The 25,844-nt window shown below is 39.1% G+C and overlaps 2 protein-coding genes across 4 annotated transcripts in view; both read left to right on the plus strand.

Annotated features, from left to right (window-relative positions):
* Positions 1-764: 764 nt before the first annotated feature.
* On the plus strand, positions 765-7,250 carry adtrp1 (androgen dependent TFPI regulating protein 1). Of its 2 annotated transcripts, none has more exons than XM_053482726.1 (6): positions 765-950; positions 4,200-4,340; positions 4,433-4,534; positions 5,335-5,450; positions 6,031-6,191; positions 6,461-7,250. In XM_053482726.1, exons 1-6 carry the CDS (start codon positions 765-767, stop codon positions 6,502-6,504), a joined length of 750 nt encoding a protein of 249 aa, XP_053338701.1. In that variant the 3' UTR covers positions 6,505-7,250. The 2 variants fall into 2 exon arrangements, with proteins under 2 accessions (XP_053338701.1, XP_053338702.1); XM_053482727.1 differs by having other exon boundaries at positions 6,476-7,250.
* Positions 7,251-19,808: 12,558 nt separating this feature from the next.
* The window catches only part of LOC128510484 (nuclear receptor coactivator 3-like), a 49,014-nt gene continuing 42,978 nt past the window's right edge, over positions 19,809-25,844 (plus strand). For both annotated transcript variants that reach the window (XM_053482807.1, XM_053482812.1), the window contains exon 1: positions 19,809-19,938. The gene's annotated coding sequence lies outside the window, so the exon portion shown is untranslated. The remainder of the gene's footprint in view (positions 19,939-25,844) is intronic.

Raw genomic sequence — 25,844 nt, forward strand, 5'->3', positions numbered from 1 at the left:
ATTTTTACAGGAGACCAAGAAAATAATGTTCTCCCTTCACAAAAACACATGGAGAAAATGAGATAAAGCTCCTTAATGTATGTCAGGAATTTCAGCATCATCACTAAAAATGTAATGGACCCTCTAGCAAGCACCCCCTCCCCTCCCCCCCAACTTATCATTACTACTATTTATTTTTTATTTCCTTATTTGATTGTACATTGTACTGTTGGCTCGGTGTTGACAGGAATATAACAAATAAACTAAACTTCAACTAGATTGATTTATTTGTATTCATAAAGTATCATGTTAATGTTATTGTAATTATTTTGTACACTTATTCTGTGATTTGCTTGTTTGAATTCTCAAAAATTCTAGTATTTCAATGTCAAATTGTTTGTATCATGATAAAAAACAAAACAAAAAAAGGAACTCCCTGATTCATGGAGGCGGACATCTTTCCCCTGCACACGTGTGTTACAGGAAAATCAGTCCGGGGAGAGAAGTGGGCCGAAGAAAAGGTTCCGAATTTCCCAGTTAAAACGGTGAACGGGTTATTATTATTATTATTAGTAGTATTAGTAGTAGTATTTCGCTCGCTTCCCACATATTATTTATGGTTTGTAAAGTTTATTTGGTTATTTTATAAAGCTGACATACCGCTACTTCCGTGTCACGACGTTTGTTTTTGAGGCTCGACCAATCACAGCGCGGTATTCCATGAGAGGGCGTGGTTTACCGCGAGGAACATGACGTGATGCGGAAGTATTTGTTCAGAATGAAAGATGGCGGGCGGCTCCGCTGCTCTCAGGGCCGCTGTGAGCTCGAAATACTGTCTGTTTGCGCACGCGGTCATCTTCGCCTGGTACGTGTTCACTCTGGATGCGAACTGCGCCATAGCAAGGTCGGGGTTACACCCGGGGGCGCGCGCTTACGGAGGCAGGTGGAAGTATTTAACCTTCATCAACCTGGTGAGTCGTAGAGGAGTCGTAGAGGAGTCGTAGAGGGGTCGTGAGCCATGTAATACACTAATTAGTGTTCAAAACTTCCTGTTTTATTTTCAAGCGTGTAAAAGCCTGCAGACCTTTAACTTCAGTCCTTTCACATGGACAAGAGAAGACATTAGACATAACTGTTAGTTAAGATATTACTCAGTTATTACAGAAAAAGCTGTTTTATAATCTAATAAACGATTGAACACAGTAATGATTGTGTACAATAATATTTTTTGCCGTTTTAAACAACTATAATTAATTTCTTATATTATTTCTGACATTTGCACCAACAGAAGATATATTTTTTAAACTTCTAATCTAATTATTTCTAGGTTCAAGTTGACTTTATTCACCAGGTGCTAGGGCTATAAACTGTATCACAATATCAGTGTTTCATATCGGGCGATATCGATAATTATTGATATTTTTATGACCCATTTAAAATAAGGACCAGAAGAAAAATAAATTACATTTAAACATTTTTATTTTAAACTTAACCTTCCTCTGATCTTAGTCCCCTCAGTTATTAAAACAGTAATGTCAATAACCGTGGAAAACTCAAATTATTAAAATGTAAACATAAGTCTAAAGTCACATCGAACACTTAACAATTATCTCTTAACATTTACGGTGCAAAATGAAAGAAAATGTAAGAAATGTGTAATAAAGTGTAATAAAATAAGTGCATTTTCTGCTTTTGAAGAGGAATCCAGCAGACCAGCACGAGACAACGACATGGCGCAACCAAACGTGATACTGTTACATGATTGACGTTACTGTATCACTCCCTAAGTTGCTAGGTTACCAGAGAGCGAGTGCCTTTGTTAATGCAACTGTCACGGGCAACCGGAAGCGGAGCAGAAGACTAGCAGTTAGCCCTTGTAGCGTGGACGGTAAATCCAAACGCGGAAATAGCGCGAACAGGCAGGATAACCACGCGAGTCATTGTAAGAACTCTCTCACGCCGAGAGCAAGAGTTTACACAATTATACCCGCTGTCGCGGAAATGTGAGATGAGCTGGAATATAGAGCCTGAACCTGTTTTCTTTTAGTAGTTTTTGGTTTGATTTAAGTACGGAATCCACCCAGAAGTTTGTAATATCGCCTGACAACGCAGAAAATAAAAGAATAGACATAAATCGACTCGTTTGTCTTTCCCATCACTGCATGGGCATGAATTAACGGGCTGTTGCGCTGCCGCGAGAAACGACAAAATAAAGCGGATAAGCTAACACCGCGTTCTAGCAACACGCACTCAATCAGGAATTGGACCCAAAATCACATAAGATCCGGCGAAGCGTCGGAAACAGCATGGGCAGACTCAATTACTGAGCGATGTGAAGCGCCATCTTGTCTCCTTTTATACTTCCTGAATTGCGACCACCGTATCACTTCAGGGTCGAGCGAGTGCGCATGACAGCAACCAAACTAGCTTCGCGACCTCTGTTTTCTTCCGACAAAGAATCCAAATTATCGAACGTTTTATCGAACACATTTTTTTATTGATATCGATCACGTGTCTATCGCGATACATATCGTTATCGTTTTATCGCCCAGCCCTAATCCATGCTACCGGTCATTTTGACTTACTTATCTACAGTTCTACTCATGTGAAAACACATTCCACTACTGTGACGTCATTTATTAAATAAATTAAAACTCCACACTTTGGCTACGTTTACACTGCAGGTCTCGATGCCCAGTTCTGATTTGTTGCCTATATCTGATTTTTTTGACCGTCTGTTTACACGTTCTTTCAACTATGACTCATATCCGATACACGTGTTTACACTTGCCATACCACCTGAAACATCACGCATACTTAAAGGGAGGTTCTTGCGTACAGAAATGACGCACAGAACGCAATGCCTTAAGAAATCCGATCTGTCTGTTTACACGACAATCACATTAGCACATATCTATATCTGATTTATTTCCACATATGAAGGAGGCCCGAAACCGATCTCGAAATATCGGAATGCTTCCGTTTTTTTTTTTCTTTACACGGACATAGAACATATCCGATATGTTTCCACAATTTACCGTGACCCAATTCCGATTTTTTGCTCATATGCGACACATATCGGATATGTTCTATGTCTGTGTAAACAGGAAAAAAAAAAAACGCATGCATTCCGATATTTCGAGATCGGCCTCAGAGAGAGATCCGTGTTTCCAAAGATATCTTCAGGTCTCCAGTTTTGGATTTTACGATCTTTCCATCGTTCTTTTTAATTTTCCCTCATTTTTGTTCCAGTTATTTTTCTTCTCCTATTTGCTCTTGTTCCTGTTTGTCCCTGTTCCTTTTCTGTTTGCTTTTCCAGCTGTGTTAAAGGCCAGTCGCTTCTGCGTCCACGTGTGTGAGAGCTGTGTTTCTAAACCTCACTGACCCCTAGGATTACTAACCTACCAAAAACAGAACGTGATTGCGTTTATGAGTAAAAAGCTCTGTCTTCTAATAAATAACCAGAATTTTCCTGATTAGTGGGCCTAGTGTTTGAATCTGTGATTCATGTTTATAAAATACAGTTAAACATCATGAGCCGGCCTCCGAGTGGCGCAGTGGTAAAGCGCTCGCCCTATCAACAGGAGATCGCTAGTTCGAACCCCGGGTGATGCTGTTTTCCTGTTACAGCCGGAGGCACAGAGAGAGCTGATTGGCCGAGCTCTCTCAGGAGGGAGGGATGAGAGGTACTTGCGCTCCCACATTAATCACGGCTCTACAGCTAATCAGGGGCGTCTGTGAGCTCGGCTAGCGCTTTCCTCCGAGTGTGTTACTCCGCCCCTAACGGTGCGTGAGCGAGCAGTTCGAAAAGATGCGGTCGGCTGACGTCACGTGGTTTGGAGGAAACACGGGATAGTCTTCGCCCTCCCGGCTGAGTGGTGGTAGTAGCTTAATGTGGGAGCCCCCTAGTGACGGGGAGGAATTGGCCACGACTAAATTAGGGGAGAAAATTGGAAAAAACAAACAAACAAAAAAAAACATCATGAGCCTTTATTGTCCTTTCTCTGTATTAAGTGAAACGAAATGTGGTTTCTTCAGGACAAATAAAGACAGATAAAGTTCACAGAACGAGGCAGATAAGATGCAGGACATAAAGCAGAAATCCCCTAGAGGACAGATGAAAGATTAAATCAAAAGAACATGGAGGTACAAACTTTTGCTTGTGCTGTTTCGTTGTTGTTAAATATCCCTGTTTGACTCGAACCCTGTTTGTGTCACAGGTGATGCAGACGGTGTTTTTCGGACTCTGTGTTTTAAACGATTTAATCCGCGCGGCGTTCCCGGGGAAAAGCAGCATCTCGGCGTTCCTCGTCTCGGCGCAGGACTTCCTCTTCACCGTTCTAGCTTTTCCCATCGGAACTGTGAGTGTCCCAGATTCCAGATCTGATATTAAACGTCTTTTATTTTCTTTAAGTAATGAGGTTTGTTATGAACTTCTTTTTTTTTTTTTCAGTTTGTCTTCACTTCCTTCTGGTCCATCTACTCCTACGACCGGGAGCTAGTCTTCCCCAAGGTTTTAGATGACATCATCCCTACATGGCTTAATCACGCTATGGTACGAGTCGTCCTCGGGGTCGGGGTTCAAGCTGGTTAGGGAACAATAATCAATTATTGATACTGTTTAGTTAATTATTTAAACAGTTCTAGTGGCAACATCACAACAAATTACTTATTGGGGAAATTAATAAAAGCTAAAAAAAACAAAAAAAACAATAAGGCTGTCATCTCACTGTTCGTATTCGAAAAGAGACGGCTAAAAAATACAATCATCAATGCTGTGCCTCACCAGAACTGTAAGTGTGCACATGGTAATAGATATCTGACCCGTGATCAGTTAATGTATTTTAATTGGTTAATTTTTCCAGATGACAATCAATAGATTCATTATCAATCAACATATTTATGAGTTAATACCATATGGCTTGTCATTATTACATTTTTGTCACATCAGATTGAGTTTCAGGACGTGTCCACATCCCAGCTTTGCGTTTTATCCCACAACACAATATTGTGTATTTGTTTATTTCTTAGTATGTGTGTTGTATGTGATGTGTTATCGTTTCTATAGTAACCACTCGCTTATTAATTTTTCTGTGAGGAGAAATGTATGTGTAACATTAGAGGAAGGAGTCTCCAGTGTCAGTGCTTATGTTACACCCAGAGGTGAAGCTGTAACGTTGATGAGTTTTGTAAATGATGATTTATCTTATTAACATTAAGAAAGAGAGAATGAAAGACTGTGTAGCTGCGATAGCGCAAGTGTTTATCACACTGCGTATTGTTTTTCTCTTTATTAGTTCTCCTGATGTTAAGTATTTATTATTTCTGACAGTAAGGTGTTCTCCTCCTCCACAGCACACTGTGATCCTGCCGCTGCTCCTGGTCCAGATGTTCCTCCAGCATCACAAACACCCGAGTCGTTCCACAGGGATCCTCACCCTGGCGCTCTTCATGGCGCTCTACTTGGCGTGGTAATTCTCTCGATCAGAGCAAACGAGCGAGAAAATAAAACCTGTTTCACTCACACACACACACACACACACACACACACCCTGCTGGAGGTGCTGAGTGGACAGATTGGGGTTTAGTCTGGATTATGGAACAGGTCCAAAACTTATACCCGAAATCAAGGCTTTCACTGAGTGAAGTAAAGAAATCAAACAGGAGCATAAAAGCATAAACACAATCCACACAATCGCCACCACAAAAAGGGTTCAAAGTGATTTCCTGCTTAGTTTATATTTTCACATGAGCAGGATTTCGATTAGGCCGAAACACTCCGTGATTAATTACCATAATAATTAGAATAAAAAAAAGGCTTTAGAATTATAATCCTTTCTGTGATTTAAATAAAAAAGGTAAATTTAAAATTTAGAACTGCACTTTCAACATACGGAACTTTACTGAATTTTATAACAATAATAATAATAATAATAATAATAACGGATCAAGTCCAGCATTTTATAAATGTTCTGTAATTTATCTGTGTGTTTAGTGTGTTTATCACAGCGATCTTTATACACTGTGTGTGTGTGTGTGTGTGTGCTGTAGGGTGTTGTGGGTGCATCACGTGTCGGGGATCTGGGTTTACCCCATCATGGCTCACCTCAGTCCCGTGGGTCTCGTGGTGTTCCTGGGCGTGTCGTCTCTCAGCATGGCTCCTATTTACCTGCTGGGGGAGAAACTCAGCCGCGTGGTTTGGGGTTCTACAGGTGAGGCGGCTCTGTGATCACATCTCACGTCATTAGTGTACGCTTCTGTGTACGAGCGCTTTCACACTTATCAGTGTTTATGGTGAAAGTCAAGAAAGAAGAAGGCGGAGCTGAGCTCGTAGTCATGGATACGTAAATTCTTTGATGAGTAAATTTATAATAAAATTTAATGAAATAACAGAGCTAGTGCTGAATTAATCTGTTTTTATGAATGTTATCTTTTCTTATATGAAAGATCCATAGATATTAAAACAGTTTTTCACTTTCAGTCTGTTCTCTCAAAGCAAATCAGAAAAAGAAGAAGAAGAAATGAAGAAGAGACTAAAGAGCGCAGCATCAGGATCCTTCACCAGCACTGAGAGAGAGCTCCGCTGTAGCACTGAGACATTTTACATGAAGGGATTTACGGTCAATAATATAAACATGTCCAAAGCTAAGGGTGATTCAATAGTTGTACAAACTGTACACGTCAGTCACCGTACATTCGATTAAAAAAAATAAAAAAAAATTAAGTGGGTAATTCACTGATTGTTTATTGAGATGATTCGTTAAGTGTTGGTGTGGATGATTCCATAGTCGCACACTCACGTGATTCACGCAGATTATTCCATATGTGTACGTGTAGGTGATTCACTGAGTGTCTCCTCAGGCAACTCATCGTCACGGCAGTGTTTATGTTGAACATCAGGATCATTTGCACATTTATGTCCATTTTAAAGCTGCTTTTACACGAGGTCTTTTTTTTTTTTAAATAAATAAATAAAAAGCGATATTAATGTCAATATCCAAAATGTTTTGTGTAAAATGTCTGGTGAAGGTTAAAGAGTCGATCACAGACTAATTCACTACTGTTCAATGTTTTTATGTCTGTTCTTTTAAACCCTAAAGTTCTGTATGTTGTGCTCTCCTAAAACTCTCCTAAACCTTTCCCCAACCAGCTCCTGGAATCATTGATCATGTTTTTAAACACAAATGAATAGCATGACATCATCATTTTATGCTGAATTCTAATGTGACTGAATGAAGTCTGATTTTAATAAAAGATAGAGATATATTTCATATTCTGACGTTGTCTCTCATTATTGCGGTGCTACTTTAAGTGTTTATAGGCTGACACAGACCATACATGTTTCTAAAAATGTACATTACACGTGTAAGAATCTGTGTTAAAGTGAAGAGAAAAACTAAAATAAAGGCACTATAGCAAATACAGTGTGTTGTATAAACATTCTGAGTACACGCCCATCTTTGGCAGACACTACTGAATATTAATGAGTATGCAAAATGCATTGGTCACATGACAAGGTGTCAAAACAAATAAGATGTCATAAACCAGGGGCGTTTCTAGGATTTTCAGTTCAGGGGGGCTCAGCCCACATGGATGTTTATCACATAATTGTCTTGTTCAGAATCAGAACTCAAATGAGTCTCTTCTTGATCACACACACTGTTTACCGTATAAACCTTTTTCTATGTACAGGTACAATCAGGAAACAGCATATAACTTTAAACTTCCATTGATTATCAATATAAACACCACACCTATGAGGCTGGACGATGGAATAAACTGTGTGGTGCCAATAATGTCCAACATTTATCTGTTCATTCTTTGACAATACTGCTGCATTTTGTTGGAAACTAACAGACATAAACAATGTGATAAATAGTTTCTGAGAACTGGAGATCACATGGGAGTCGGGTTCAAATGAGCCGCAGGTGAGAATAGAAGGTTTTTTTTATTCATGTGGCTTGAAAAACCTTCCATTTACAGTTAAATATAAATATTAAAACTTTGATCATCATGTTATCTAGTTTAATTTAGTGTTTTAGATACATAAATAAGACAGTAGGTTCTCTATTCAACCCCTTAAAATGTTATAGCTACTAGGCCATTTATTCTAATTCATTCATATAGACAAACATTGTTTTAATGTAATTAAACAAAGCATCTTTTTAATATCATTCTTTTTTGTTTCTGTTTATTCAAAAAAGTAAAAAAAAAATGTAATCAAAGTGACGGAAAAACCCTACTCTAAAGGTAATAAATGTATTTTATGATTTGGGACATTATTTAATACAATACAATATTTATTATGAAAAATATTTTTTTTTCTATACTCGTTAAAGCGAGTGCACTGGATGCTGTCCGTCACTATTTTTAATCATTTATGTGTATAACTCTATGGTAGTAAATGCCATATGCACTGTGTAATGTTTTATATAGACAGTTAGGTTTTGATTGTTGTATAAAGTAGACTACAGGTTTATAGAGTATGATGTATTAGGGGCTTCATGTTCACTAGAGGAAACAGCTGGTGTGATGAGCGTGAACACAGCGAAGATTTAACTCATTAATCCGTCAGGACATTTAGTGAACTGTATTTATAAGAAGGGACTTGAACTGATGCAGGTATAAAAATTTATCAAAAAACACACACCTGGCCGTAATCCTCCCTCTGTGATGGTGAATTAAAGACCCGCTGAATTACAGGGAGGAGCCGAAGGAGCCGAAGTCTGTCACCGCTTTCATATCAAATTTAAAGGGGACGATGGGGGACCAGCAATTTGAGCAAGTTCATGGAGAATTTTTAGGGGGGCTGAGTACAATGTATAATACAAAAATAGCCTAGCGACGCCCATGTCATAAACCCAAACAAGTGAAGGTTTTATTTTGGCAGATTCCGTAAAAAGCTTGCGTCTTTTTTTCTGGGGTCTCAGGTCACATGATCTCAGAGCCATGGCCAGGAGGTTGGACCTAATTAGCATACTACAAGTACAGGATGCACAAAACAGCTTTTTATAGGTTGATGTGCAAGGCCAAGACAGTAACAGTATCACTCGCCATTTTTATAAATATTCTTATTTATTGTGTACTTGTGTCGTCTAAATCAATCTTTAACGCTTAAACATCATTTTAGAAAGAAACTAGTAAGATTGCGAGAAAATGAGAAAACCACAGATTCTGATAAGGAGAGTTGTGACGTCAGAGTATTTGGAGGAAATTTAATATTTTTTAGAATAAGGTGTCCAAGTTATAGAAAAAAACTTTAAATAAATAAAATGCGTACGCAGAGCGTCCAGCACAGACGTCCCTGTGACTGACATGTTGCCATAGCAACCACTGTCAGAGCTGCTGTTTACAGGAAACTAACCTGACCAGCTTCTGACCAATCAGAATCCAGACTTCATAATTACAGTAGGTTAATCAAGAATCGAAATGATTACGCCTCCGTCCTGCTTCTGCCTGATCGCTGACTTTCTCATGCTGTTTCAGAATTAAGTGGATTAAGGGATTAAACCCGAGCAGTCAGAAAGAGCACCGTATCTTTACTAATGACACGTGAAAAGCTTTTCGCTTGATATTAATAAGGAGCGACGGTGAGGAGACGAGCTGCTGATGGAATACTGGACAAACAGAACCGGGGTTTTTTATTTTTGTTTGTTTTAATGTGTGATGTTGATTCAGGTTTAAAGATCTGAGACTCCGAGATCCGTGTGTGTGTGTGTGTGCGTGTGTATGAGAAACCTGAAACACAGTGTACGCTCCCTGATCTTACACATAACTTATTTATCTATTTATACAGATCAGATCCAGCAGAGCAGCAGAATATTTAAAAAACATTTAAAAACAGTATAAAAATGCATGCGGTATGAAAAATGAAAACTACAACGAGCAGCTCTGAGTGCAGTAAAGTACATTAAATGTGCATTATATCCAGTGTACATGTATAAAGAGCTTCAGACCTAATTTATGTCTTATTTGCCTATTTTTATTTCTTATTTAGAATATTTATTAGTTTATAGTACAATTACTGATCGTGGATTTTTGTTTTTATTAATGCTCTTTATCGTACATCACCGTTTTCATGCTCATGTTAGCTATTTAGAGATTTTGTTTTGGTTAAATATCCAGCGACAGTTTTATTTCCTTATTATTGCTGATTATTTTCCTTGTATTCCACAGAAGTTTAATAATAATGCAATCTTTATTCATTCATGAATGTCATAGTTTTTTGGTACTTTTATAGCTACACTTTCTTTTCCTGTTGTCACTTACGTTACAGCAGCTATAAACACTCGAACCCTCACCAGTCATTAAGTTTATAATATAAATATTACAGCATGTTTTATCATGTGACTGTGAAACTACAGCTGTGTTAGACTCCCCTGACCTGAATATAAAATAATAAGTTTAGACTCCAATAACCCAACATAACCATCAAAAGAACCCTTGAGGAACCACACAGAAGATGGAGCTGCAGTTAGCACTCACTTGGTTAGACGATCTCACTTATCAAAAGGAGCCATGAAACAATAAATGTTTGGCAGGAAGACAAGACACGCCCTGATCTCAGCCTGCTTTGTTGTTGTAGACGTCTCTGTCATCTCCATAGACTCCTAATCCAGATCCTCTCAGGGTTTTTCTGTCTAACACAGAGCTGAAGCCACCCAGACGTCTAGCTGAACTTCTCAGAGTTCTCCTCCTCTTACAGCTCCACACTCACTCCTCGTGGTGTTTAGTTCTGGGTCCAGAGTGCACAGGAAACACCAATATTCAACATTCATTTGTGATGAGTTTCCCTGTTTCCTGTTTCGAGGTAAGGATGATGATGTCAGCGATGAAGAACACGGTGGTTCCTACCTCATCCCCTTCCACACGCACTGCTCCATCAGACGCCGCTACTCCTCCTGGTACCTGAAATAATGAATCACGATGGAGTTTATACAAGTGTGAAAAAGAGGATGGAGTGTGGAAGTGATGAAGCCTGCGCTCACAGGGGGACACGCCCACAAGGGGACAGTAAATTAATACTAAATTATAAAAAGGAACATAATAATAAAAAGCTTAAAGTCGCCATTTAGCAATTAAAAACTGATAAACAATTTGTTTTTAATTCAATTCGATTCAATTTTATTTATTTAGCGCTTTTAACAGTGGTCAGCTCCACAAAATTTAATTTAAATTTTTATGTTTTATCTAAAAAAAACCTTTAAAAAATTAGAACACTTTTAATAAGCACTGTTGTGCGTCCAGAGTCAATCCTGAGAAATCTGAAATATTCCAAATGAGCGATCTTATTATAGACACTATAATAATATAATAACAGCTCTTAACTGATATCTGATTCTGGAATGATTGACAGTCCCAGAGCTGTTTTGTGCTCTCTGATATTAACTAATCCCCTAGAAGCCCCGCCCTCTTTCCCTAATTTCAGATTAGTGATATTTCAGCCTGTTGTCTCGTCTTATCTTGTCTTATCTCGTCTTATCTCGTCTTATCTCGTCTTACCTCATCGCTGTATTGCCGTTAAAAGTTGTAGTGATGTGGCGTCCTCCGTTTGTGTAACAATAAATATAGAATGTTTTGAGTTAACATACATTTTAACATAACATGAATTTCTATGATTTTGTTCTCCTTGGCTAACAGTACACACACACACACACACACACACACACACACACACACACACACACACACTCTATTAGAAGTGAGTAAGTGAATGACACTAAGGTCTTTAATGATCATGGCGTGGTGACGATCACTTCAGAATGAAACGCTGTCGCTGGTTGTAAAACAAAATCAGCAACATTTCCACCATCACATTGTGAAACTCCGTTGGAAAGCCGAGATTTCTTTTTTCATCAGATTCTTGTGTCTTTAGGATCACAGACGAGTTACTGGCCACGGCACGACCCTCAACTGAAATTATACAGAGGTACGGCGTCATTCAGCAGGTCCGCAGGTAACCGAAGCGTCAGTTCCAGTTCTTTTATTGGTAACCATGGTAACCATGGTAGTCTAATTAGCTCAGTGTCTGTCCTTGTTAAGGTGTGGTGTGAGGACACTCGTTACCCTGCAGCGACCTGGAAAAGATGCCGTCTGCAGACACCGTCTACTCTGAGTCTGATAGACCCATGGGCTCTCCTAAAGAGGAGGGGTAACTCAGGGGTTAAGGGATTGGACTGCGGTTCGGAAGGTCCCAGGTTCAAACCCCATGTGTAAGGATATATACAATGATGGAGACTTTGAATTATGTACAGTACAGTAAGGATAAGAGCAGTTGTCAAATGCTGTAAACTTAAACGTAGGAGGCTTCCTAGAAGTGTGGGTCTGATCACTAACTGTCAGTCTCAGTGAAAAGGGCGTGGCCTCATTACAGATGGAGAACGTCAGAGAGGGTCAGGACGTCTAGGAGACGAAGACGAGCGTCCTAAAGCATGTTTTACTGGACCTGAGGAGGAACGCCATGGACGAGCAGAACATCCGCTATCGTCTGGGGTTAAACACTAAAGTCTGTGTTTCATTCTGATGCACAAATAAATATTATAAACGTTATGATCTCATGTCTGTTATTTTGGTTCCTCTCAGACCTGGTTAATGATTTTCAGGACGGAGGAGTTGCTTTGTGGTTTCTAAGTCTGTGGCGTATGAGAAGTAAAACACTTCGCTTTAACACACAGTAACTTTAACACTGTAGTTGATTGTTTTACTCTAACAGTTTTCTGTTTCCTCCTTTTTTTCACTCAATAATAAATAGTTTTAAACCGCAGATTGTTTTGCTCATCAAACAATTTGTGTCATCGTGTAATCAGGATGAATTCCTTGCCCTGGTGTGTGTGTGTGTGTGTGTGTGTGTGTTGATCTTTAGTCTATTATTTTTCTCTTTTTTGAACTTTATTTACAGCAGGTTTTTTTATTGTCAGTGCAGCATGTCTCCACCAGAGGGCGACATTGACCCTATAAACTTGGTGTTCATCATAACTCCTTAGAGCTTCACAAAATCTGAGGTGTTTCCACACAGCTACTGAATGACAATGAACAAATCAGAGAATTCACAAATCATGTGTTTTATGCATTTTCATTTGTTTATGTAAAAAAAAAAAGTAAAATAAATTACACTATGTATGTGTGTGTGTGGGCGACATGGTGGCGTAGTGGTCGCCTTGTACCACCAGGGCCTGGGGTTCGATTCCCACCCCTCAGGGTCAGTGTGTGTGTGTGTGTGTGTGTGTGTGTGTGGTGGGTTTCCTCCGGGTACTCCGGTTTCCTCCCACAGTCCAGATTAGGCTAATTAGCGTTCCCAAATTTCCCGTTCTCAACTCTACTTGCCGCCAGTAGATTCAAGATTCAAGATTCAAATAACTTTATTAATCCCAGAGGGAAATTGCTTGAAGTAAAGCGCTTCTCTTCAGACTGCTCGCTCACACGCCGCTGAGAGCAGCATAACACACTCGCACGACATCGCTATTGATGTCAGAGTGCTGGAGCCCCTCCCATCCCGCCACTCTGAGAGAGCTCAGCCAATCAGCTCTCTCTAAGCTCTCGGCTGCGTCACCCGGGATCATTATCACCTGTTACGTGATGCGTCTCACACACACACACACACACACACACACACACACACACCACTCTGATGATGCAACACAGTGCCATGCAGAAATGTAATGAAGTAAAAGTACAGATATTTGCTGTAGGATGTAATGGAGTAAAAGTTAAAAGTATCCTTTAATAAAATGACTCAAGTGAAATACAGATAGATGAAATATGTACTTAAGTACAGTAACAAAGTGACAATACTCAGTTTTTGGTAGGTCTTGACCACAACAGACCAGGAACATCCCACAGGACCTGCTGTTTTCCAGCCAGTCGTCTAGACATCACAATCTGGTCCTTGATTATTAAGAACTTTAAATTTAATTTTAAGAAATAAAGTCTACTTGTGCTACCAGCCTAACACCGCTCAGTTTTTATATTAACGATCAGTGTTACACCACAGAGTTCTATTGATCAGAAGGTGTTGATTAATTCTCTGTAACAGCAGCTCTGACAGTAGTGCAGGTTTATATTACTTAGCGCACGCGCAGCTGATGATAAACAGATTTTAAAAACTTAAAATGTATTTTCTGAAAGCAGAAATGAGTTTCTGTAACGTACGAAAGTGGTTGATTGCAATAGCACAACACACAGGATGTTAAGCGTGGCTAATAATTTCAGTGACACTAAACCGAAAACAATCACCTACTGTAGTTTCATCTGTTTCTTTTGTTTTGTTTTTTGTCTTGTTGTCGTCTATCGTCGAGAAAACGCGGTGGCCTAATTTAAGCAAATTAAATCATTATATCGAGTCGTTAGTTTGGTCGCTATGTTAATCCAGTGTTACTAATGACACGTCTTATACGCGCTCCTCATTAACTCGTGCGTGTGTGCGGAAGAAAAACCTAAACAGACGAGTGAGACGTTCAGTGTTAATGACGTGAAAAGTTTAACGCACATTACAGCCCTGGTTTTTAGATAAATATGAAATATTCTCGCCAAACTTTCCCGCGCGTTCATTTACTCAGCTACAACCAGCGAGCATAAATCTGCGTGCGATTTGCGGCGCAATTTCCATATAAATGAGCTTCATTAAAAGGCGAGAACTTTCTGATTTAACGCGCCTCATTTGAAATTCTCTATTTAATAAGACACGTCATTAGCTAGAGTGGAGACTAATAGCTCACAATTAGCTGTGTGTGTGTGTGTGTGTGTGTGTGTGTGTGCCAGCTGTGCTCCATGCATTATACTATTAATAACTATAATAAACTTATTTACATTCAAGCGCCAGTTTATTAGGTATATGATGCAGTAAGTGAAAAGTGCAGTGTGTGTAAAAGGCTTTCAAACATCCAATACAGCAAAAAAATAAATAAACAAAAATGTAATTAATTCCCTTAGAGAAATTTCTGCCGTTCATCTGCATGCTAAATCCCGATTGGATTTTATATTTTATGATGCAACAACACTCCTGAGCCAATATTCATGTTTAATATTCATACAGATAAATTTGTAGATTATAAATGTAAATGTGGAAAAATTTAATAAAAAATTAATTTAAAACAATATACTTTTTTAAAGAAAAAAAATTCTATTGAAATTAATTTATACAATTTTTTTTTTTTTTTTACATTTTTACATTTAGGCAGACATAAGTGTGTGTGTGTGTGTGTGTGTGTGTGTGTATGTGTGTGTGTGATGTGAAGTGAGGTCACTGTTCCTGCCCTGAAGTTGATTATTTACTCTAACAGCACTTCCTGGTCCAGTCCTGTGTTTTATTCCGTGTAGCTTAAACCACTAAAGTAAATAAAAACTTTCACTTTTGAGCTATAAAAGTAAAAAAAACTCTTTTAAAAAAATCTCTTCTGATAAAGAAGTCACATGTGCACTGATCCTGATGCTTCATACAGTATGTTTGAGTTTTGCACATCATCTTTTTCTCCCTTTTTATTATTCCTTCATGTTTGTTTTAATATTATTGTGATTTTTTTAAATCTGGTTAATTTATTGTCACATTTTTTTTTTTTACAAATAAATATTTCACACATTGTGCTTTTAATTCTTATACCTGTACTTAACCTGTTAGCTCTCTTTCTTCTTGTCTTATTATCCTTCATTTCTTTCTCTCTTCTCTTCTTTCTTTTTGCTGATCTTTATCTCTCATCTGTTATCTGTCCATTTAAAAAATCACATTGTCTCTATCGTTCTTTCCTCTTTTTCGCCTCCTTTGTATTTGCTCTCTCTATTCCAGCATTGCATTTTATCACACCGTTTATTTCACTTTTCTCCCTCTGTTTATTTCTCTCTCTCTCTCTCTCACTCTCTTTGTTCACTCTATCTCTCTATTTCCCATTCACTCTCCTTCTTTCTTTTTTCTTTCTCCATTTCTTTCCCTTTTTTCTTCATTTATTTTTTTCATTCATCTTCTTTTTCTTTTCTCACTTCTCCATCATTATTTTCCGACTTTTGCTCCTTTATCTCTCTTTTCTCAATGTATTCCCTTTTGTTCTTCCATCTGTCAGTGTATTCCGTTTTCTTTGTTGACTTCTACCTGTCTTTCCTTTACTCTTTTTTTTCTTTTTTGTCTTCTACCTGTCCTTCCATTCCTTTACTCTTTCTATTCTCCGTTATCCAATTTCTCTCTGTTTTCTCTCTATCTTTATTATTTTTTCTTTTTTATCTCTCTCATCTGTTCATCTATTCCTTTTCTTCCCTCTATTTCTTTTCTTCTCCTCTTCTCCTCTCTCTCCCTCGCCTCCCTCGGCACTACCTGATCCGAGTGTGATGCCAGCGTGAGGCAGTGAGGCGTCTCCATGGTAACGGGTTAGGATGAGAGCTGTGGCTGTATCAGGGAGCTCAGGCCCGGGTTCAGTCTCGTCCACGCGCTGACCCTCGTCTCCCCTCTCCCATATGGACCTACTGCATCACACTGCTGCGCAGGGTCCTAGTGCCCACCTACTCACATTCTCACTCTCTCACTCTCTTATTCTCTAAATCACAGTCAGACTCTCCTTCACACACACACACACACACACACACACACACACACACACACACACACACACACTCTCACACTCAGTCTTCCTTTAAAATTTAGTAATGAATAATATTACTGTTGTTCCCATTATTAAAAATACATAACTTAAAAAAATACATAACTTGCTTGTATTTCTTAAATGGAAAAATAAATGACTTAAAAAGATATGATTTAACAGGAAGGAACGTTTTTTTAATTAAAATTGACTATGTTAAAATGTTATGTCTGTAGTAGGTTAATAATTTAGTTTTTACATTTTTGTGCTGGTTCTGAGTTCATTAAACCCGACCTTAGTGAGACGTTGGAGCTGATTCTGTGTCTCGTCTCATATTTACGACTGAACGCTGCACAGACTTGATCGATCTCACACTGACTTCTCTGAAACTCCTGAACATGTTCCCACGGTGAGGTTTATACTGAGACCTTTCAGAAACGCTCCATCATCATTCTCAGAACTCATTGTTAAAATTAATTATGTTTTAAAACATCTATTGTGAGAACAGCCCGGTGTACTGGAAACAAAATACAGGAATAATTTGAGTGTGTGAGGTCAGGAATTTATATGGAATTATTACATTTTATTTGTCACATTCACAGCCATACACGGTATACTATGCAGTGAAATGCTTATACGACCACTCATGACCTAAAGTGTATAAATTACATAAGTTAATAGGTTACATTTTTCTATAGAAAACAATACAATTTTGATAATTAATTATGCATTATTTTATAATAGTAACTTTTAATAGCATGAGAATTAAATCATAATATAAAATATTTTAAAAGGTTTTTTGATGTAATATTTAATACATTATTTATACATAAAATATCTTAAATGCATACATTTATAGCAATTATTAATATAATAACTATAAGTATTAGCATTTGTTTAACACAAATTAAATTAAATACATAAAACATAGAAATATATACAATTTTATACATTATATAATATAAAATAACTTTCAATACCCTAAAAATGTTATTAAATATAATTTAATAATTAAAATAAATATATTTAATAATTTAATAAGTACATTTTCGTTCTTTCGTCCAATAATAACAATTATATGTAAATGCTATATGCATGCTTTTAAAATAAAATAAAATAAATGTCTATATTGTAGTTACATAAAATATGCGCTTAATTACATTTTTGCACATTATTACACTAAATTATTAATCTGTATAAATAAATGAAAGGTTTTGTCTGTACAGTGGTCAGAACTCGGTCTTTCTAAGATATCTTTATGTCTCATACACTGTTATCGTTACACTTGAGGACCAGAAACCAGTCTGTCTGTAAGTTTGTTTGTCTATTCAGACAGATTTTGTTGCAGCATCATGCAAAATTGGCTGGACAGAATTTAATGAATCTTTGGCATTCCTTTAGTACAGTACTTGCCTGGAGTTAATCCTGCGGCCTAAATTAAATCAAAACATTGAGTAGAAGTGAAGTTATGAGCAGTTATGTGCCAGATTTTAAACCACAAGTTTTGACAGCGTACTTCACAAGTGTCAAACTGTGGGCGTGTCTTAAATCCACCAATGGACAAAATTAAATGAATCTCCTGCAGTCCTTAGATCTCTGCCTGAAGTTTAATCTGCACCATCAGTGAATCTAAATGTGGAGTAAAAGTGATGTTATGAACAGTTATGTGTGGGATTTAATAATCTACTGTAAAATAATCTACTAATGCGCTACTGTCTCAATGTAAACAAACACCTGCACCAATAGATATTAATTAGAAAAGATAAAGTGAATATTTTGACTGGGATTAGTTCATATTTTCACTTTGGCTGAAATAACAGCGCTGAAGTGGTATAAGTGAATTTTAACATGCTGGAGTGGTTTTAAGACAAAACTTCATCTTTATCCTTTGATCTACTTTTTCCATTTCTCATCTGTGATTCACTCTCCGATTACCGAACAGGGAGTGTATTTGTCTGAGCACCAAAGAAGGACAACTTAGTGTAAACAAGGCGTAAGATACTCAACCTTACAGAATGGGATTTCTTTGTATTAATAAGTTAGACAGAGAGTTCTGCTGTACAGAGAGACACACAGACATGGACGTGGGCTTCAACCTCAAATAATAATATAATAATAATAATAATAATATTACTGATTACATTAAAAATCAGCAGATTATTTACCTTTTTTTACCTATTTTTACAATTTTTAACCGTCAAAAATATTTTTATATTTTATTATTATACTAGCATAAAATATATACAATTATATACAATTATATAAATACATAAAAAATGTTATTGTTAACTAATTCAAATTCTGTAATACCCTAAAATGAAATTTGATTAACTTTATAATTTAATCAATGTAATTATTGATCTTTAGTGCAATGATGATATACTTTTCTTTTTTTACACAACATATGTGGCTGATTTTTATTTATTTTTTGCACATTGTTACTCTGGTTAAATAAATTATTGCTGTTAATTAGGAATATAATTGTCAACTAACAGAATGAAAATTAATAAATATATTACATAAACATAAAATGCACAGTGCATTGATATAATTATATAATTATGATAGTTACATAAATAAGGTTTAAAATGTGGGTAAAATATAATTTATAAATTAATATCTGATTTTAATTTTGATAAATAAGATGTAAACTATGACTGGATGGTGCTGTGCAGTGTAAACACGTGTAGGTGTGTGATGTTACACAGCTGTGTGAGTATGAAGGTTATAAGTGTGTGTGTGTAATGAAGGCTTTGTGCTGGATCTATCAGGTGAGCAGCGCTATAAATAAACCTCTCTCTCTCTCTCTCTCTCTCCCTCTCTCTCTCCCCCTCTGTCTCTCTCTCTCTCTCCCTCCCTCTCTCAGTCTCTCTCTCTCTCAGTCTCTCTCTCTCTCTCTCCCTCCCTCTCTCAGTCTCTCTCTCTCTCAGTCTCTCTCTCTCTCTCTCTCAGTCTCTCTCTCTCTCTCTCCTTCCCTCTCTCTCTCCCTCTGTGTCTCCCTCTCTCCCTCTCTCTTTCCCTCTCTCTCTCTCTCAGTCTCTCTCTCTCTCTCTCTCTCTCAGTCTCCACAGGACTGTATTATCGCTCCACGCCGCAGTGCACGCTGGGACATGTAGTTTATTGTGAACGGCACGCGCGTTGAGAAGCGTAAGGCCACGCGCGGCTTCAGACCACATTACCCAGAATGCACCGGCGTCGGCTTCCAAGCTGGCTGACTCGCTCTCGGCAGCGTCTCTCATTTAAACAAACAGCCTCGGAAGATGGCGGAGACAGGAGCGGAGCTGGGCTAGAGAGACAGCGGGGACACGGCGGAGACACGGCGGGGACACACAGGGGACACCGCGGGGACACAGAGATCAGTAGCAGGATTATTCCTGTGTGTGGGAGGAGGAGGAAGCTGGTAAGGTTGATTTTCTGGAGAGCAGTGGACTGTGCGTTAGTGATGATGTTGAAGTGTTCCTCCAGGCTGTTAGAGAGATCTGTGATGTTAAGTTACTGTTTAACACTTTCATGTCTTTAGATTCTGTCTGTTTTTACTGATTTTATGAATTGCATAAAGTTCCAGGTTAAATGCATGAGAAGTTATTAACATGCATAAATGCTGCAAAGTCAAAGTTTGGATAAAATCTGTAAGAGACTCCATCTTCATACATACATACATGTTGCTGTGTGTGTGTGTGTGTGTGTGTGAGAGAGAGACAGAGAGGTTAATGCATGATATGCATGATGATGCATGATGTTCTCCTCCTCCTCCATGCAGGTAATAATGACTTTCCCCTGTCACACACTGTAAGGTTGCACAGGTGCATGCATGCATTAGACCGGCAGGTGAGACTCGCCTTCACGTTTCATCATCGCGACTTAATGCATAAAGGTTTCATTAAGAGGCAGCGACCCTTCTCCTCCGACTCTTCTGTTCCACATTAAACCTCGGCAGGTCAGACAGATTGTTCAGCAGGTGTGTGTGTGTGTGTGAAATCAGGAGTCGAGGTGCCCGAGACGAAACGAGACGAAACGAGACAAGGCTCTGCATGCTCATGCACATCTTTATTTATTTATTTATTATTTTTTTTAGTGGTTAGTGTTGGAGGCGCTGCATGCCGGGCGTCTCTGCATGCACCAGGATGCACACACTCGTGGATATTAACGTGGGGTAAAATTTCGCTCGTCTCATACGGACCAGCCTGTGATGAACCTGATTCATTTCTGCTGTGGAGAAACAGGGAGACGTGTTGCATCGTACTAACAGTTATGAGAGGAATTGGGATGTTTCGTGTCAGGAATGCTTTATTCCTTTTAAAAGCACATTATTTACACTGTGAGCACTTGTCGGATAAGGCTGAAGGTCATTCCTGCACTAGTTAAAGATAATGACTGCACTGGTCACGTCTGTGTCTGAGTGTGTAGAGTTCGAGCTTTGTTTACCTTCAAGTCAGAATAACCATGTTTAATATCAAAGTTTTCATGGATTATTATCGTAACCCTGCTTTTATTTTAGTTAAGCGCGACCCTGTCTTGTGAGGAATGTAGTTAGTTTGGCGTTTGTGGGCGTGGCCGATCCAGGATGTGTTTTAAACAGTTTCAGCGTGGGGGCGTGGCTCGTTTTACAGCTAACAAGTTTAAGACCAATTAAATAACGAACTAATCAGAGAGAGAAATTCTACAGTGACCTTCGCAAGTGTAACCCTCAGGTTAAGGGGTTTTCGCTGTGGACGTGAAGCTACAGTAACGTCACGTTAATGATAATAATAATTGTTCAAAAAGTCTTGAATAGAATGTTTAATGTTTTTTGTGCTAGAAAGTTGTAATAGTTTAATAGCCTACTAAAAAAGATAATTTTTCTTTGGTCAAAAGTTTTTTTTTTTTTTTTTTTGGTAAAATGAAAGTAAAACAAAAAGTGAACACCAGAAAACCCCGTCGTCTCCTGCGTTCCAGCATGCAGCAGAATAAAGGTCGATACTGTCGCATTAAATCAGCTTTTAATATTTTCAGTAAGATAAAGTTTGAAAACTATAAAGACATTTCAAAATAGATATTTAAACACACAGAAATCTAATGACCTTTCAGGTTAGCTAAGCTTTTGGAAAAAATTATAAGATTTAAAATTTAAAAGTTTTAGTTTTTAAAAAAACTAAAACTTTAGCTCTAACCTGACAGCTGATATTTATGTGTAACAGAAGAACAGTCATATAAAAGTCTCTAATAAATCAGTCCAAAGAGTTTCTAACAGTCTGACTTTAACAGGAAACTGAGCTAAGTTAAGCCTTTATTTGTCACATATACTTTACTGCACAGTGGAATTCCTTCTTCCCAGCGTAACTGGGGTCAGAGCGCGGGGTCGGCCATGATACAGCGCCCCCTGGAGCAGACAGGGTTGAAGGCCTCGCTCAGGAGCCCAACAGTGGCAACCTGGTGGAGCTGGGGATCGAACCGGCGACCTTCCGATCAGTAACAAGGATTTGCATGTTTTGATGTTGAAAAGAGATTAAGGGTGTGTTCACACTTGTAGTTCGGACCAAAGTATGAAATGATTACATTAGTGTAAAGTCCTGGTTTGCTAGGCGTTCTGTATCAGCCTGAGAGATCCAACAGAATGTGTGTGTGTGTGTGTTTATTATATACAGTGAACGCAGCCACGCTGTACTATCACGTGCGCTCCTGTGCTCTCATGCGCGGTCCATAGTGAATGTTCTGGGACAATCATCAATTTAAACATTTAATCGTAGCTAGGACTTCCTCCTCTACGTCAGACGTCACAGACACAGAGCGGAGCAGTGAGAGTTCTCAGCTTCAGTCTTCATCATGAGATGACGCTCGCGGGGCAGACTCGATTTGTTCACATATTTTTGGTACGTGGTGTTTATTAGGCAGCCGAGACAGGTGGTTACCGAGAGAATCCAGTCATTTCTCAAAAAAAATAAAAAAATTTTCAAAATAAAATATCATTCAGACTCAGATAATACATAGAACGGAAATATTTAATTATTTATTTATCTATATCTATGTATCTATCTATAATCAAATAGAATCAAATAGAATCGAATCACCCTGCACATGATTCCCAGCTCTAGCGCCCCATCGAGCGCCGCTGCAGGTCCCGGGTCAGCGTTAGTCCAGACATATGGCAGGCTGCGCGCTCTCGGGCGTCTGGTCTGTGAGTCCTGGAGATCGTTAGACCGTTTTTCATTCCTGTCGCGCTGATCTTTTGTGCTTCATGACCGAGGTTTTATTTTTGCTCACTTTATGCAAATATGTTCAGACTCCACCGCGAGTGTGCCGTAAGAGTTAAGAGGATGTAAAGTGGCGCGGCATAGCGCCCGCTGTGAGTTCAGACCGAGACTAATGCTTCTCGACGGAGCACTTGTCATATTTTATCTTTATTTATCAACTGTTCTGTACAAAGCTCCAGGCAGATATTAATGAAGTGTAATCACCCACTTTCCTCATTCTCGCTTTATTAAAGTGTTCTCTAACGCAGGACGCTGCTCTTATTCCGGTTCAGATCCCACTTTTAAACCTGCTTGTTGCATCGCGGCGCGACACACCACTGAGTGTTTATTACGGCGGATTATTATAGAAGCGTCCTGGAGAAGCGTCCTGCTTGTTGTGTTCCATGTTCATGTCAGATGGTGACTTGGGGTTATACGCATCATAGAGTTTTTTTTTCTCATCCTGTCTGAAAGACATGGAGAGAGAACATTACCGTCTCATCTTTATCTCCATACGGTTCTCAAAGTTCTCCGCATTCCACGCTCCTCCACGTTATTTATGAAGTGTAGACAAGAGAGCCACAACAAATCAGTTCCAGAGAAAGATAATGCAGCGCTTGGAACAAATGGTTCCTCAAGGAGTTCTTTGGAAATGGCATTGCTCTCGAGTTCTCGGGGTTCCACCGCTCTCGGGGTTCTCTCTATTAACTGGTCTACAGATCTCAGGTTCTTTTTAGAAACTGCTCTATGGCTTTCCGGTTCTTTCCAGGAACTGCTCTAAGGCTCTTGGGTTCTTTCTAGAAACTGTTCCATGGCTCTCAGGTTCTTTTTAGGAACCCGCTCTATGGCTCTTTCTAGGAACCTGCTCCATGGTTCTCAGGCTCTTTTTTGAAACCTGCTCTACGGCTCTTAAGTTCTGTGTTTAATTCTTAAAAGTTCCTCTGATAGTATTTTACTGTTACATCTGTTTGAAATTTAGTGGCTAGTCCCAATGCTTGAAGCTGAATTCCAGTTAATTTTAGCTAAATCTTATGCCTCGTTATTCCCTCCAAGGTTTAGCCTGTGATGTCATAACAACAAGGCTACTCACTCCACCAACACTAAACGCACAAACTTCTACACTTTAAAGTGAAAATATCCTATATATGAGAAGTATTTGCTTTGGATCAGTCCACCTAAAGAGCAGCGTTAACTTTCTGTGACGCTAAAAACATCATGACATTATTAGCGCCAACGATGAAGAGTTCATGTCTGTGTCCAACTTAAACAAGCCAGAAGTCGGAAATGACATTATCAAGTTTTGTCCTCATTTCGAGTTTTAAGCTTCATTAAGTGACTCATGTTTGCTATGTTTTTGTTTGTTGCTTAGCAACCGTGTTTAACAATATAAACCAACAGCACAAACTCCAGTGTTTTGGTTTCTCCATCCTGATCCGCGTTCTCCTCTAAGAGGTCTTACAGGAACTCGAGAGGATCTGTTCGTAAGAGAGAAGTCTGGCGGTCATGAAGGTCGCCAGTTTGTCGCGTTAGCGAGGGCGTCGTAAACTCGTGACCCGTCCAATTAGCAGTGTCCGCGCCCCTGTTGTTTGGTGTAGCAGCGAGCGGGTCAGTAAATCGTGAGCTGAGACACGGCCGCGCTGCCGAGCCCCGTGTGGTCTGATGGAGGAGTCAGGAGTGATGGATGGAGGTGTGTGTGTGTGTTGGGGGGACGGGTCATGCGCGCGGGGGGTTACAGCAGTGCTACAGCAGGAAATTTTAGTTTATCTTTCTATTGAGATCTAATGAGATTTCTCATTTAGTTTCCTTTTCAGTTCTTCCTGACTTCTCTGGGTTTTCTTTCCCGCTGGCGCCAGCTTGCATTCCCTCCTCTTCAGTCCATCAGCGTGGATTAAAGATAAATTCACTGTCCTTTGCCCTTTTTTACTTTTTTTTTTCTCCTGATGAGTAAATTTTGATCATCTCCAAGAATTTGTGCTAAAAGATCTGACACATCCTGTGAAGAACGCCACGAGCCTAGGATCACTCCTCTGGCTTTAAGTGCGGCAGGTTTTCATTTTTACGATGCAGGACTTCTCGAGTCATATCAAAAAATGTGGAGAGTGGCCTAAGAGTCTCATCAGACCTGAGAATTTTGTTTCTCATGGTCTGAGAGTCCTTCTGGTGCCTTGTGGCAAACTCCAGACGGGCTGCCATGTGCCTTTACTAAGGAGTGTCTTCCGTCTGGCCACTCGACCATATAGACCTGATTGGTGGATTGCTGCAGAGATGGTTGTCCTTCTGGAAGGTTCTCCTCTCTCCACAGAGGACCTCTGGAGCTCTGACAGAGTGACCATCAGGTTCTTGGTCACCTCCCTGACTAAGGACCTTCTCCCTGATCGCTCAGTTTAGATGGCCGGCCAGCTCTAGGAAGAGTTCTGGTGGTTTCGAACTTCTTCCACTTACAGATGATGGAGGTCACTGTGCTCATTGGGACCTTCAAAGCAGCAGAGATGTTTCTGTAACCTTCCTCAATCCTGTCTCGGAGGTCTACAGACAATTCCTTTGACTTCATGCTGGGTTTGTGCTCTGACATGAACCGTCACCTGTGAGACCTTATATAGACAGGTGTGTGTCTCTCCAAATCATGTTTAATCAACTGAATTTACCACAAGTGGACTCCAGTTAAGCTGCAGAAACATCTCAAGGATGATCAGGGGGAACAGGATGATCAGGGGAAACAGGATGAGCCTGAACTCAATTATGAGCTTCATGGCAAAGGGTGTGAATACTTATGGACATGTGCTTTCTCAATTTTTTTATTTTTAATACGTTTGCAAAAATCTCAAGTAAACTTTTTTCATGTTGTCATTATGGAGTGTTGTGTGTAGAATTCTGAGAAAAAATAATTTAATCCATTTTAGAATAAAGATGTGACATAACAACATGTGGAAAATGTGATGTGCTGTGAATACTTTCTGGATGCACTGTGTGTGTGTGTGTGTGTGTGTGTGTGTGTGTGTGTGTGTGTATAGTAAGCTTGTTTAAACTCATCTCGGCTCTCTGTGAGGTTTTTGTGGGCGGAGCTACACGTTGGGCCACATCAGTTCAGTTTCTGAGC

Source organism: Clarias gariepinus, chromosome 22 (genome assembly GCF_024256425.1).
Source record: "Clarias gariepinus isolate MV-2021 ecotype Netherlands chromosome 22, CGAR_prim_01v2, whole genome shotgun sequence".
Lineage (NCBI taxonomy): Eukaryota > Metazoa > Chordata > Actinopteri > Siluriformes > Clariidae > Clarias > Clarias gariepinus.

What these genes read in the sequence shown, in the direction of transcription:
- adtrp1 (XM_053482726.1), top strand. Translation starts at nt 765, where the DNA reads ATGGCGGGCGGCTCCGCTGCTCTCAGGGCCGCTGTGAGCTCGAAATAC. An exon ending in ATTTAACCTTCATCAACCTG is followed by an intron (nt 951 to 4,199) that starts GTGAGTCGTAGA and finishes TTTGTGTCACAG; the next exon opens with GTGATGCAGACGGTGTTTTT. An exon ending in CATGGCTTAATCACGCTATG is followed by an intron (nt 4,535 to 5,334) that starts GTACGAGTCGTC and finishes CCTCCTCCACAG; the next exon opens with CACACTGTGATCCTGCCGCT.